The 12,337-nt window shown below is 36.5% G+C and overlaps 2 protein-coding genes across 3 annotated transcripts; both read left to right on the forward strand.

Moving 5' to 3' along the window:
* Positions 1 to 9: 9 nt before the first annotated feature.
* On the forward strand, positions 10 to 12,271 carry LOC111320342 (tyrosyl-DNA phosphodiesterase 1-like). Of its 2 annotated transcripts, none has more exons than XR_015988870.1 (17): positions 10 to 267; positions 644 to 862; positions 1,209 to 1,252; positions 1,379 to 1,434; positions 1,894 to 1,990; positions 2,284 to 2,315; positions 3,208 to 3,300; positions 3,726 to 3,819; positions 5,607 to 5,686; positions 5,884 to 5,962; positions 6,170 to 6,346; positions 6,453 to 6,501; positions 6,664 to 6,730; positions 7,199 to 7,306; positions 7,431 to 7,463; positions 7,752 to 7,854; positions 7,987 to 8,012. XR_015988870.1 is itself a non-coding variant. In XM_088725575.1 (17 exons), exons 1-17 carry the CDS (start codon positions 156 to 158, stop codon positions 12,053 to 12,055), a joined length of 1,602 nt encoding a protein of 533 aa, XP_088581701.1. In that variant the 5' UTR covers positions 11 to 155; the 3' UTR covers positions 12,056 to 12,271. The 2 variants fall into 2 exon arrangements, 1 of the variants encoding a protein (XP_088581701.1); XM_088725575.1 differs by lacking the exon at positions 7,431 to 7,463 and adding an exon at positions 11,985 to 12,271 and having other exon boundaries at positions 11 to 267; positions 7,987 to 8,107.
* LOC148727751 (uncharacterized) lies at positions 8,114 to 11,978 on the forward strand. Its single transcript, XM_088725572.1, has one exon. The coding sequence runs from the start codon at positions 8,944 to 8,946 to the stop codon at positions 11,308 to 11,310; it is 2,367 nt and encodes a 788-aa protein (XP_088581698.1). The 5' UTR covers positions 8,114 to 8,943; the 3' UTR covers positions 11,311 to 11,978.
* Positions 12,272 to 12,337: the final 66 nt, after the last annotated feature.

Consider the following 12,337-nt stretch of genomic DNA (forward strand, 5'->3'; position numbering starts at 1 on the left):
ATGCTACTTTTGAGCCCGCAATAATTCCGCACAAAAGATGGCGGCAAAAGTTAAAGTTTTCCTGATGTAGATGATATTTAAAGTGAGTCCTTTTAATTAGTGTGAGGGCTATTTAGATCAACGAAGCTCTTTATTTTGCAAACAGAAACAGCAGTATGGGTGATGAAGAGAAAAGAGTTGAAAAGATCGACAGCAGACCGATGTGCAAATACGGAACAGAATGTTATCGTAAGAATCCGCTCCATTTTAAAGAATACAGACATCCAGGTAAGCTTACGTGAAGTGCTTTCACCAAATTTATTTATAACAGATTTTCACACAAGTTATTCATCGAATACAAATCAAAACAGATAGTATACCAACTTTATGTGGCCAATTTGCTTCATGCGTAACTTAACCTATTTACGGAAAAGTCAGGAGACCTCTAAATCTGAAATATTTTTAAAATGTTGATCATGCCCTGACCAATCAGTTTGGAGGTGAAGATGCAAGCTGACCACACAACATCCAACTGGCTCTACTTTCTTGACCGTAACAACATTCCAGAGATAATTTTTGTGTTGGCTGGTATGTAAGTTTCACAATGAATGATATAAAGATTAATAAATAGATAATAATTATTTTTCGAATGAACCCGCTATAGGTTATGACTCTGACACTGATGATGATGATGAGTTGGAGAAGTCTCCGCCAGCTAAAAGACAGAAGTTAACTAGTAATTTGACAACCAGTGGGTCATCAACTTCATCATCATTATCAAAAGACACAAAGAATGACGTGAAGTGTTTGCCATTTTTACTGACCACCGTTCGAGGAATTCCTTCAGAATTTAATGCCAAAAATTTGGCAGTTAGCATCAAAGGTACCCTCTTCCTCTATTACAATTAGATGTTTTACTTCTTAATCATACTCAACGATTTTTTTACCTTGTATAGGGAAAGTTAACAATCGATCAATCAATCAGTCTTTGTCAAGTTTAAACTGTCATCTCAAGAGGGTTTGGGAAGGGAATGGAAATATACTCATGAAAATGAGTTGCCATAAATTAAAATTAATTCCTTGTTTGAATTATGGTGTGAATAACTATTTGTTTGTTTGATTGTTGTTTATCTTGTCAGTCAGCCTAGAGTAGTACTTTGATTAATTAACTGACATTTTATTTGCACTGACCAAAATTAATTTCTCTACTATATATCTTATACAATTAGATATCCTTTCAAATACAACGGGTAACCTAGAGGCATCAGTGCAGGTAAGAAAAAATGAGAGGTCATTATCAAAGATGAGTATTATTTTTGTTATTATCAATTGAGCTAACATAGATTATAATTATCAGTTAAGATAAGGCAGTTACCATAATGTGCATTAATTTTTTCAGTTCAACTACATGTTTGATATTCCATGGTTGATGGAGCAGTATCCTGCAGATAAAAGGTAAATATCAAATGTGTTTTAATACAGAACAGTCAAATTGCTTAAAAATGGATATTAATTTTTGAAGTGTCAGACTGTGATGAGTTGATGCAGAATTATTATCTTAAGTTTTTTGGTTGATTTATGTTGGACTAAAAATGTATTCTATGTGCTGATTAAAACTCTGCCTGGTTATGCAGTTTCGTAATTATGGGAAATCAGAATACTCTAGAGGTCTTAACTGAGGCAATTTTGAGGGAGGGAGGCTAAGGTGCTGTGATGTTTATATACATGTCCATGAAATCTGCAGATCAAAGGATTTTTATCACCAGCTCAGTATTCACAAGCATGTCTAAGCTACAGTCATCGCTTACTAATAGTTGATGACTTAACATGGAATGTTTTTGGGTTTTATGTATTTTTGGGTTGCAAAAAATTCACAAAAAGAGATTTGTTCACAACTGAATTGACTATTTTCAGGTCCAAACCTTTACTGATTGTGCATGGAAATCAGAGAGAGGCAAAGGCTGAACTTCACCAAGAAGCAGCACCATATCCTAACATTAAACTATTTGCTCTAAGTTTGTTGTTAGTAAAATTTTGGGTATATCTACCAAATTTGGGGTCCCCAGACAAGGGATATCGACCAGAGGATAGCATTGAGGCATTTAGATTCTGACTCTTTCTAACCAAGCCAATAAATCTGCAAGTAATCCTCCATCTTATCATATCAATCATTAAAAGAAAATTATAATTTTTATATTTATTAGTCAGTCAGTTGGCCACTTTATGTAATTAAAAGAAATTAAATAATTCGATGGTGAAGTTTAATTATGTTGTCATAATGATAATTTGTCTTTTTTTTGACAGGCCAGGCTGGAGGCATTTGGAACACATCATAGGTTAGTCTTGTGATGATGCATTCATGAAAAAGGACGCCATCTTTACTTTGCACCAACCAAATTACAAATTATGAGAATCCAGTTGAACTTCAAAACTTGAGTTTTTTTGAAGACTTCTGAGATACAACAAAAAGATGATTGCATATTACCCTTTCATAAACTGAAAAAAAAAATGCTTGTGAAAATAACAATGACTGTACTGGTTGATCTTTACTTTCTGTCTGTTGAGTTACAAGCTTTTCACTGTTTTCTGGCAAGTTCCCAAAAAACCTTGAGCAAAGGTGAAAACTAAAGAACAATAAAACTCAAGTCACATGATGTTGGCACAAATAATTATTTTAGTACTTCACTTCCATTTAATCAACTGTATGAAAGTTTACACTTGGAACTAGCTAAGGGAAAATGCCAACTTTTTACACATTCCTGTACATTGCAGTATAGACCAAAATTAATAATGATAATAATAATAATAATAATAATAATAATAATAATAATAATAATAATATTTAACGAGGGAGCCCAACTCGCCATGGCGGTTTTCAGTGGGGCCCTCATTAACTAACTAATTAAATTTTAATTTAATTTAACTAATTACCTTAATTGATAAAATAATAATAGTAATAATAATAATAACAATTATAATAAATAAATAAAATGAAATGTGTTGATAAATAAATTTAAAAAGAGTCAAAATCTTAAAATCGATAACTGATTGAAATATCAAAGTTTAAAATTAATCAAAATCTTTTTAAAAAGTTTTTAGCTTGGTTTTAAAAATAGAAATATTTTTGATGGTAAATTAAGAGCTGCTAGCTCTTAATTATGTTATCATAATAGATTTGTATTCACAGGCTTTTAAAAATTATGTTCATTGGGTTGTTTTTTTTTTCAGCAAAATGATGCTGCTGTTGTACAAAGAAGGCTTGAGAGTTGTGATCACCACAGCAAATCTCATTGCCATGGATTGGGACCAGAAAACACAAGGGTAAATCAAAGTTAATATATGTTCTTAATTTATTTTAATACTAAAACTGCATTCCACTTGATTATAACATCAAATGACTAGCATACTGTAAATAAAAAGCAGACTTTGTGTCATTGCATTCTGGTGGGTAGTCAGTCTTTCAGTCTTCCTATCACCAGTTTTGTTTTTTGTGTGTGTGTTCTAAAATGAGATTTTGGGAGTGAAAGGATTAATAACTTGAAAATGTAAGTGAAAATGAATGCATTTAGAAATAAAATTAATAAAAATCATGCTCAGTTAAATCCTTATTAAAAAAGAGATACTTTTTTAGGTGTAAAGTATGGTACAATACCTGCATTCACTTGCCTGTTGAAAAAATTTTCCCCTACAAGTTCATCTCCCTCTTTTCCTGCACAATGACCCCACCTGCATTGTTTCTTTTTCAGGGTTTGGATGAGTCCAGTGTTTCCTAAACTATCCAAGTTAACTGGTGAAGATTCTACAAACTCTTCGCCAACTAATTTTAAAGAAGATTTATTGGTAAGGAATTGCCAAACTAAGGTTAATGATAATTTAACACATAGATTTGATTTTTGATCATAAAGGAACTGCTTGTCAGATCAGATCATGTGTCAGAGCATTTTTCATTTAGATATATATCAACAAAGTTGAAGTGGTAAATTGGCCACCGTAACGATTACAAAAGCTGACGTTTCGAGCGTTAGCCCTTCGTCGGAGCGAATGAGGAAGGGCTAACACTCGAAACGTCAGCTTTTGTAATCGTTATGGTGGCCAATTTACCACTTCAACTTTGTTGATATATCCAAATTGTTTCGTTACTCCCACCGACGCAGCCCCAAACAGTTTCCTTCGAAACTATCAGCCTTTATTCATTTTTCATTTAATTTATAGAAACTGCAATTTACGCTACCTCTAGGTTTTTGCTCCGTTATAGTCAGGTAGAGAGGGAATTTGGGGCACCTTTAATTTTAGCTCATATCAGGAAAGGTCAATGGAAGATTAACTCTTTAAGGTCAAGGGAAGATCAGAAAAATGTATTTTTTGTCAAGGAAAAGTGGCATTTTGAGGACAAGTTCAGGGCTGGTTAAAATTATACAGCTGGTCAATTTAATACCAGTTTGCATTTATTTGGCCTGGGAGAATTTAAGACATATTTATTCGTAACAAGGAAAAGGAAGTGACAAATCAGGGGTATTTGCCCAGAGAGATCAAATTTCTTCTGAAAACCAAGCCATAAAGCATTATAACATAACCAAAGTAAAGCGCGCACTCTGATTGGTCAATTTAGCGTCCGCCATTTGTCCATGGGTGTACGCTGCTGACGTGAGCAAATGCAAAGACTATTTTTACGCGCGCGCTTGTTTTTTCTGGTCGCGTAAGATTTGTTAAATAAAAGGGAACTCTTTAGCTACAATGTATCAATGTTATGTTATAAAACAAATGGTAAACACCACAGTGTACACTATTGAGTTATGCATGCACTTGGGAGGTTTGCTAAGCACTCAAGAAGCTAGAGTCGCTCTCGGCTATCGCCTCGAGCGACTCTTATGCTTCTTTCGTGCTTAGCAACCTCCTGCGTGCATCCATAACTCAATAGTGTACGCTGTGGTGTTTACCATTTGTTAATTCCAAATTTCTAATACCTAACTGAAGAGGGTATTATAACATAACCAAAGTAAAGCGTGCGCTCTGATTGGTCAATTTAGCATCCCCCATTTGCCCATGGGTGTACGCTGCTGACCTGAGAAAATGCAAAGACTATTTTTCCGTGCGCGCTTGTTTTTTCTGGTCACGTAAGATTTGTTAAATAAAAGGGAACTCTTTAGCTACAATGTATCAATGTTATGTTATAAAACAAATGGTAAACACCACAGTGTACACTATTGAGTTATGGATGCACTTGGGAGGTTTGCTAAGCACTCAAGAAGCTAGAGTCGCTCTCCGCTATCGCCTCGAATGACTCTTATGCTTCTTTCGTGCTTAGCAACCTCCCGCGTGCATCCATAACCCAATTTTCCCTGTGGTGTTTACCATTTGTTAAACAGAAGAGGGCTCTCGATCCCATTTCATGCGTAAATTGTACAGAAACTTACTGGTGGCATGTCCTTTAAACAGTATCTCTCACATCAGAATTTAATGGGCGGGGATAACTTTAAGTCTCACCTTACCTTGCCTTTCTGTAAAATCCACATTTCACGTTCTAATTTTGAGCTTATAATCCCTTTGCAATCCTCTACTGAAGAGATGTACTATACAAGAAAAATACCTGAATATGAGTATATAGTCTAAAATAAAAACTGTTTCAGGAATATTTGGCAGCATACGGGGGTAGTGCACTAGATGACTGGAAGAAAAATGTTCAGGAACATGATATGGCATCTGCAAGGTACAGTGTACATTAACTTTCTCTACTTATTTGATTACTTGTTTTTTCATAATACAGCAGTTACTGAGTTGTCCTTGTCACCTTATGATATTTTCCTAAATATGTTCTAATTGCTTTGGTGCTTTTGTTTTGGTTTTAAGATGCTCAATTGAAGTGTGCTCTGTGGGTATCAACATAGTGTATTTGCTTAAGTTTAGGGTTCGCTTGATAGCTTCTGTTCCTGGGAGACACACTGGAGTCAATAAAACCAAGTGGGGCCATCTTAAACTCCGTAAGGTAATCATGCATTTTTGGAATGCATTAAGAAGTCTAGTCAAGAATTGTTAGGGGATAAATAAATTGGCATTCATCACTTTCTAGTAAGATAGCTAAAGGTAGTTGCAAGTCCAGAAAAGTATTAAATGTTCACTCAGTGCCATTGAAAAGATGTCAAGTAATCAAGCTATACCTTGAGAATAAAATCATGTCCTCTTTGAAATTTAGGTTCTTCACCAGCATGGACCTAGCTCAGATGACATCAGTTCCAAGTGGCCTGTGATTGGTCAGTTTTCTAGCATAGGTTCCCTTGGGAATGACAAGGACCGTTGGCTGTGTTCTGAGTGGTTACAAAGCTTGTCCACCTGTGCTGGTAACATGATGTCCAGTCCCCCTCTACATCTGGTCAGTATGAGTATCTATCTCCGATAGGGATGATTAGCTCAACACTGATTTGCAATTTCTTTTTCTCATCGATGTATTACAAATAGTTTGTGTTTTCAATTTGTAGGTATTTCCCACTGTGGACAATGTACGGCACAGTTTCGAAGGTTACCCAGGTATTTTTTATCACTAAAATTAAATTGTGGAAGCAGATTGGTGGTCAGGGTGTTGACCTTGGTTGCTGACCCTACAATTGGTCCCTGCATTTAATGCCATACTTTTAGTGGTTCAAGTTCATTTCTAAGTGTGATGTCTGATTATTCTGACCTCCTCTCTAGCTGGTGGCTCAATACCATACAGCTCCAAGACAGCTTTGAAACAGCCTTATCTTCCAAGTTTCTTTTGGTAAGTCATCCTTAATTTGTTTTCGGATTAAATGGGTTTTTATATACCGAGTTAGCTTTGCTCCAGTTCACGTGGCATAAAATCCATTAGAGCAGCATTGCAATTTTGCTCTCCACCACCCCTCCTGAATTTGAGGAAAATCTGTAAACCTTAGAGAGTCTTTAATTTGGTGGGTGGTACTTCATCAGAATACATTTCTGTGGAGGGAGATTAACTTGTCTAATGTCAGGGAGCCTAGGCAGGAAAAGACCCAAAAATGGCTATTAATTTTTTTCTGCTTCTTTTTTGATTTGGGCCAAACTTGAGCATCAGTTTAAAAATGTATGAAAAAATATTACATCTGAGGAATCTCTGTTTCACCAATGTCATAGTTTCATAGGAAATTACAACTAGATAGCTGTATTTTGTTCCCCCTTTCCACATTGCTTTGCAAATCTGGTGTATTTTGCATTTTTCCCATTTCTTAAGCTCGTGGAAGTCTCTTTCCTGTGGTAGAAGTCGCGCCTCTCCTCACATTAAAACATACACTAGGACATCCCCAGATTGGAGGCGACTGAGCTGGTTTCTTATGACAAGGTGAATTAAAAACTGAATCCTCTCTGGAATTTATGCTGGTGTAGAAATTCTGGATAATTATATGGGAATAAAACAAGTGGTGAAGTTGTGCCTTATGCATTATTATGTTTGGTGCTGTTTAAAGGTTATTTGACAGATGATTAAGGAATCTCCTCAGGTAATTGCATTATTTTTTTTTCTAACTGATATGAAAGCAAGAGTCCAAAGATCATTGGCTTTCCTTTCAGAACCTCTTGGGTTTACCTTTGAGGTGTTCATAGTCTTTTGGATCAGGCTGTTTCTGATTGATCAAAACAAAACTTTAATTAATTCTTTAGTGTCAAAGAGGCAATCTTTCAACAATGGAAGCTGGGGGGTTTTAAAACATGTAAACATGGTTGTGAATTTTATGTAAGCTTTTTAGAATTCTTCTCTCCCTTATTTACATTTCATCATAATTTTTCAGTGCAAATTTGTCCAAAGCAGCCTGGGGCACCCTTGAGAAAAATGGTCAACAACTGATGATCCGTTCCTATGAAATTGGAGTGTTATTTCTCCCCAAAGATCAGGTATTTTGTTTGGTCAATTAGGTTCCCTGCATTTCAGTTGAAGAGGATAAAGAAAATTCTTTCCTTTGCTGTTCCCTTTTTTACCTGAAATTAAATATGCCTTTCAATAATGAACCAGACTTCTATCAACAGGATCCCGACAGCAAATACTTTCATGTGAACGGAAAAGAAGAAAGTTATGAAAACTCAAATTCGTTGAATTACAGTGTACAGCTTCCATATGATGTCCCGCCTTCACCATACACTAAAGATGGTAAGATTTCTTGCATGTTTTCAGGCACTGCGTCATAAAGGTATTCTCTTTTCATTACGAAAAATGTCAACTCAGGGACACCTTAATAAAAGAAGAAATTAACATGTTGTGACAATTCAATATTACATTTTTTCTCAAAGTAAAATTTTTTCTTATCGACTCAAGATTTGCTTTTTAATTTTTAGCGTGGGTAATGCATGTCCTTTTAGAAATTTACACTAATCATATGTAAGGTACCAGTCATTATTTCTCACCAGGGGAGGGGGCAGAGGATGTTTTTGGGCAATCACTTGATTTTCAGGGGGAAATGGAGTGGGATCAGTCATCGGTAACTCAGCACAAATGGCAGACAATAAAAGAAATTGACTCCTGATGAGGGGATCATTAGAATAATACCAGGGTTCGTACGGGTCCTGGAAATCCTGGAAAGTCCTGGAATTTTATTATCACATTTTCCAGGACTGGAAAGTCCTGGAAAAATACTGCTGGTCCTGGAAAGTCCTGGAAATCTGTTAAACTGAATAAAGTAATAAAATTTTCACAAAAAAGTAAAATGAGCAAATGTTCTTGAGTATTATTAAATCGTTCGCGTTTATGGTTTTGACCGCATAACTATTTCTCTTTCGTGTTTTTTCTCATTACAAAGTCCCTTCTGATCTTGTCACTGACTAGATAACATGCGGGCTCGAGTATAACAATGGATAGAAGGCTCGTGTATCATCATAAGCTCATGCGCAGTAGTAACCTTGATACATGCATGATTTTGTAACTTGGAGAATTGTAACATCTAATCAGTACATGGGCGTCTTTAGTTTTAAACGTTTTTATTCCGAAATATGCCTGGGAAATGCTTCTTTAGTGACCGATGGTTAGAAAATGCTTCCTATAAATTGTGGCTGGAACGTGACGTTGACAAGTTTAAAGCAAAATGCAAAGTTTGTATGAAGGCGTTTGATGTATCAAACATGGGAGAATCGGCGTTGAAAAGCCACGAAAAGGGAAAGAAGCATATTTATCTTATGGAAACGCAACAAAGAAATACAACCGGCGACATAAGAAACCTTTTGTTGAACTGCTCTTCCACTGCCCCTCGAAAAGCTACTGAAAGTAGTAACTCTACTTTGACTGTATCAAGTAGTGGTGCTAGTACAACAGCAGGTATGTCGGGGTTCGTGACAAGGAATGATACTTTAACTGCAGAAGTTTGGTGGGCCCTAAAGGTGAATAGCAGTCATTATTCCTACAATTCCTGTGCAGATATAAACTTCTTAGTGCAGCAAATGTTTCCAGACAGTGACATTGCAAAGAAATTTACCTGTGGGGAGAAAAAGGCTTCTTACCTTTCTTGCTTTGGTATTGCACCACATTTCAAGAGTCTTCTGAAGGAGAAAGTCAAATCTTCAAATGGATATGTGCTTTTGTTTGATGAAAGTTTGAATCATGAACTGCAAAAGAAGCAGATGGATTTCCATGTTCGCATTTGGAATCATGACAAAGTTGAAACTCGCTATTATGATTCACAATTTCTTGGGCATGCCAGTGCAGAAGATATGCTTGAAAAGTTTCATTCTTGCAAAGAGGGCTTGAGCTGTAGAAATTTAATTCAACTCTCTATGGATGGGCCTAAGGTGAACTGGAAATTTTATGAAATGGTAGAGCAAGAATTGAAGAGGGATTACAGTTGCACTCTCCTTAACACAGGGAGTTGTGGTATACATATTGTGCATGGAGCTTTTAAGGATGGTTGTGATGCAGCTGGATGGACGGTGCAGAAAACTCTTTCAAGTCTTTATTGGCTGTTTAAAGACAGTCCGGCTCGAAGAGAAGACTACATTAAAGTAACTGGTAGCAGTGTATTCCCCCTGAAATTCTGCCAGCACCGGTGGCTGGAGAATGTGTCAGTTGCCGAGCGAGCACTTGAAGTGTGGCCTCATATTGTCAAATATGTTAATGCTGTTAAGGCAAAGAAAGTTACTGATCCCAAATCCAAATCTTATGAGACCATCAGCAGTAGTTGCTGTGATCCCTTGATGCCTGCAAAGATCGCCTTCTTCGCATCAGTGGCAAAACAGATCAATCCTTTTCTCACAGCATTTCAGACTGATAGACCTATGCTGCCATTCATGAGTCTTAGTTTGTACACTTTGTTGAAATCATTGCTTAATAGGTTTATCAAGAGTGAACTTGTAATTGAGGCAACATCTCCTTTGAAGATCCTGAAGTTGAAGCCTACTGATAAAGAACAGCAGTTAGACTACCAGAAAGTTGATGTTGGCTTTGTGGCACAACAGATGCTGAAAGAAAAGTCTGGGAAATTGAGTGAAAGGCAAGTTCTTCAATTCAGAATGGAATGTAAAGATTTTCTTGCAAAAACAGCTTCTAAACTGCTTGACAAAACACCAATAAATTATCGACTGGTAAGGAATATGTCTTGTCTGGATCCAAGGCTAATGGCATCAGAGAAAGAAGGATGTGTTAACAAAATGAAAAGAGTTCTTGCAATTCTTGTGGAAGCCCACAGATTAAAGGCTGCTGAGTGTGATGAGGTGATATATCAGTTTGGACAGTTTCTGGATGAATGTGCAGGTAATCCTGACTTTCAAGATTTTGACCCTAGTGAACCCTCTTCAAGAGTTGACACACTGTTGTATGAACACATGCCTGGTGATAAGCAACTGACGAAAGTGTGGAGGGTCATTGAATTACTGCTGCTAATGTCTCATGGTCAAGCCACAGTTGAAAGAGGCTTTTCTGTAAACAAAGAAGTGGCAGTTGAGAACCTGTCAGAGAGATCATTTATTGCACAGAGGATTATTCATGATCATATTGAATCAGTTGAGGGCCTTGCCAATGTAAAAATCTCAAAGCAACTTCTTATGTCATCTGCTGGAGCGCGACAGAAGTATCTTTCCTATCTAGAAGAGCAGAAGAGAATTAGAGTGTCCCAGGAAAAAATGCTTAAAAGAAAGGCGACAATGGATGAGATCGATGTGCTTAAGAAGAAGAAACGGCAGTTTGAAACTGATGTAGAGGCTCTTTTAAAGACTGCAGATGAATTTGCTGATAAGGCTGGAGATTCAAGAAACCTTACTTGGGTTGCCAAATCAAACAGTTTGCGAAGATCTGCCAAGGAAAAAAGGGCAGCCTTGAAAGACATTGAAGAGCAGCTGGATGGAAAGCTTCAACAGCTCAAAAATGATTAACCCTGTCAATCCCAAGATGTGAATATTAATTCTACTTACTATCGGCCACGGATTTTTTATGTTACTTCTGAGAATTTAGTGTGCAATCAAAGGACTTCATATTTTATATTTTTCTTATAATTCTCATTTGTATGTCTGATAATTTGTTGAAATTAAAGTAAGTAGAAATGAATAATTATTTGTCTCTTCTGAGAGTGAAAGGGTTAAGGTGAATTTTGGAGTCCTGGAAAAATCAATCCGAAGCCTGGAAAAGTCCTGGAAAAGTCCTGGAAAATTGTTTCTGAAAAAGGGTACGAACCCTGTAATACAGAACCTTAGAGGGGGATCAGGTAAATATAATTGTGACACATCCAAACTCCTTGGAACCCCCCCCCCCCTTCCCCACAGGGAATAAAGTATGACCAGTCCCCTTGCGAGGTTGTGACAAAATTGATGTTGAAGAAGAATATAAACCATTTTCAATCACCTACAGCAGTAGTACCAAATAATAAGTTAATTCAATTTGCTTCAACAATCAGCAGTTTCTTTGAAAATTGGGTTTGCAATTGTTAAGGATGCCATGAGTAAATAGTTTCTTCCATTTTTGTGTAGTTTGAGGTACTTAAAATCAGCGGTTCATCCACAAGAATCTTGTAAGTTACTACATATTAAATGTTTGTGTTTTCTTAAAACAGAATCTCCTTGGATGTGGGACGTCAAATACAACACACCTGATTGTCATGGTAGAATATGGTCACCGACATAACCATTTTTCTGGCAAATCACTGGGTAAAAATTGATCAAATCAGATGCAAAGGGGGGAGGGGAGAGGCCACAATGTTGAAAGACATAAAAATCATGTTTTGTTCAGAGATACTTTGTGAGAATTGTTAATTTTTGGTATTCTCATGTTGAAAAAATCAAGTGTTGTTCAGACTTTCAAATCTCTTGAAATGACTAAAATTAAAATGATCCTCATGGAGCTTGTTCTGTGGAGTTCAGTTAACCCATTTCTCCCCCTCTCTTAAGAGTGACCAGCATCTCATTT

Source organism: Stylophora pistillata, chromosome 6, assembly GCF_964205215.1.
Source record: "Stylophora pistillata chromosome 6, jaStyPist1.2, whole genome shotgun sequence".
Classification (NCBI taxonomy): domain Eukaryota; kingdom Metazoa; phylum Cnidaria; class Anthozoa; order Scleractinia; family Pocilloporidae; genus Stylophora; species Stylophora pistillata.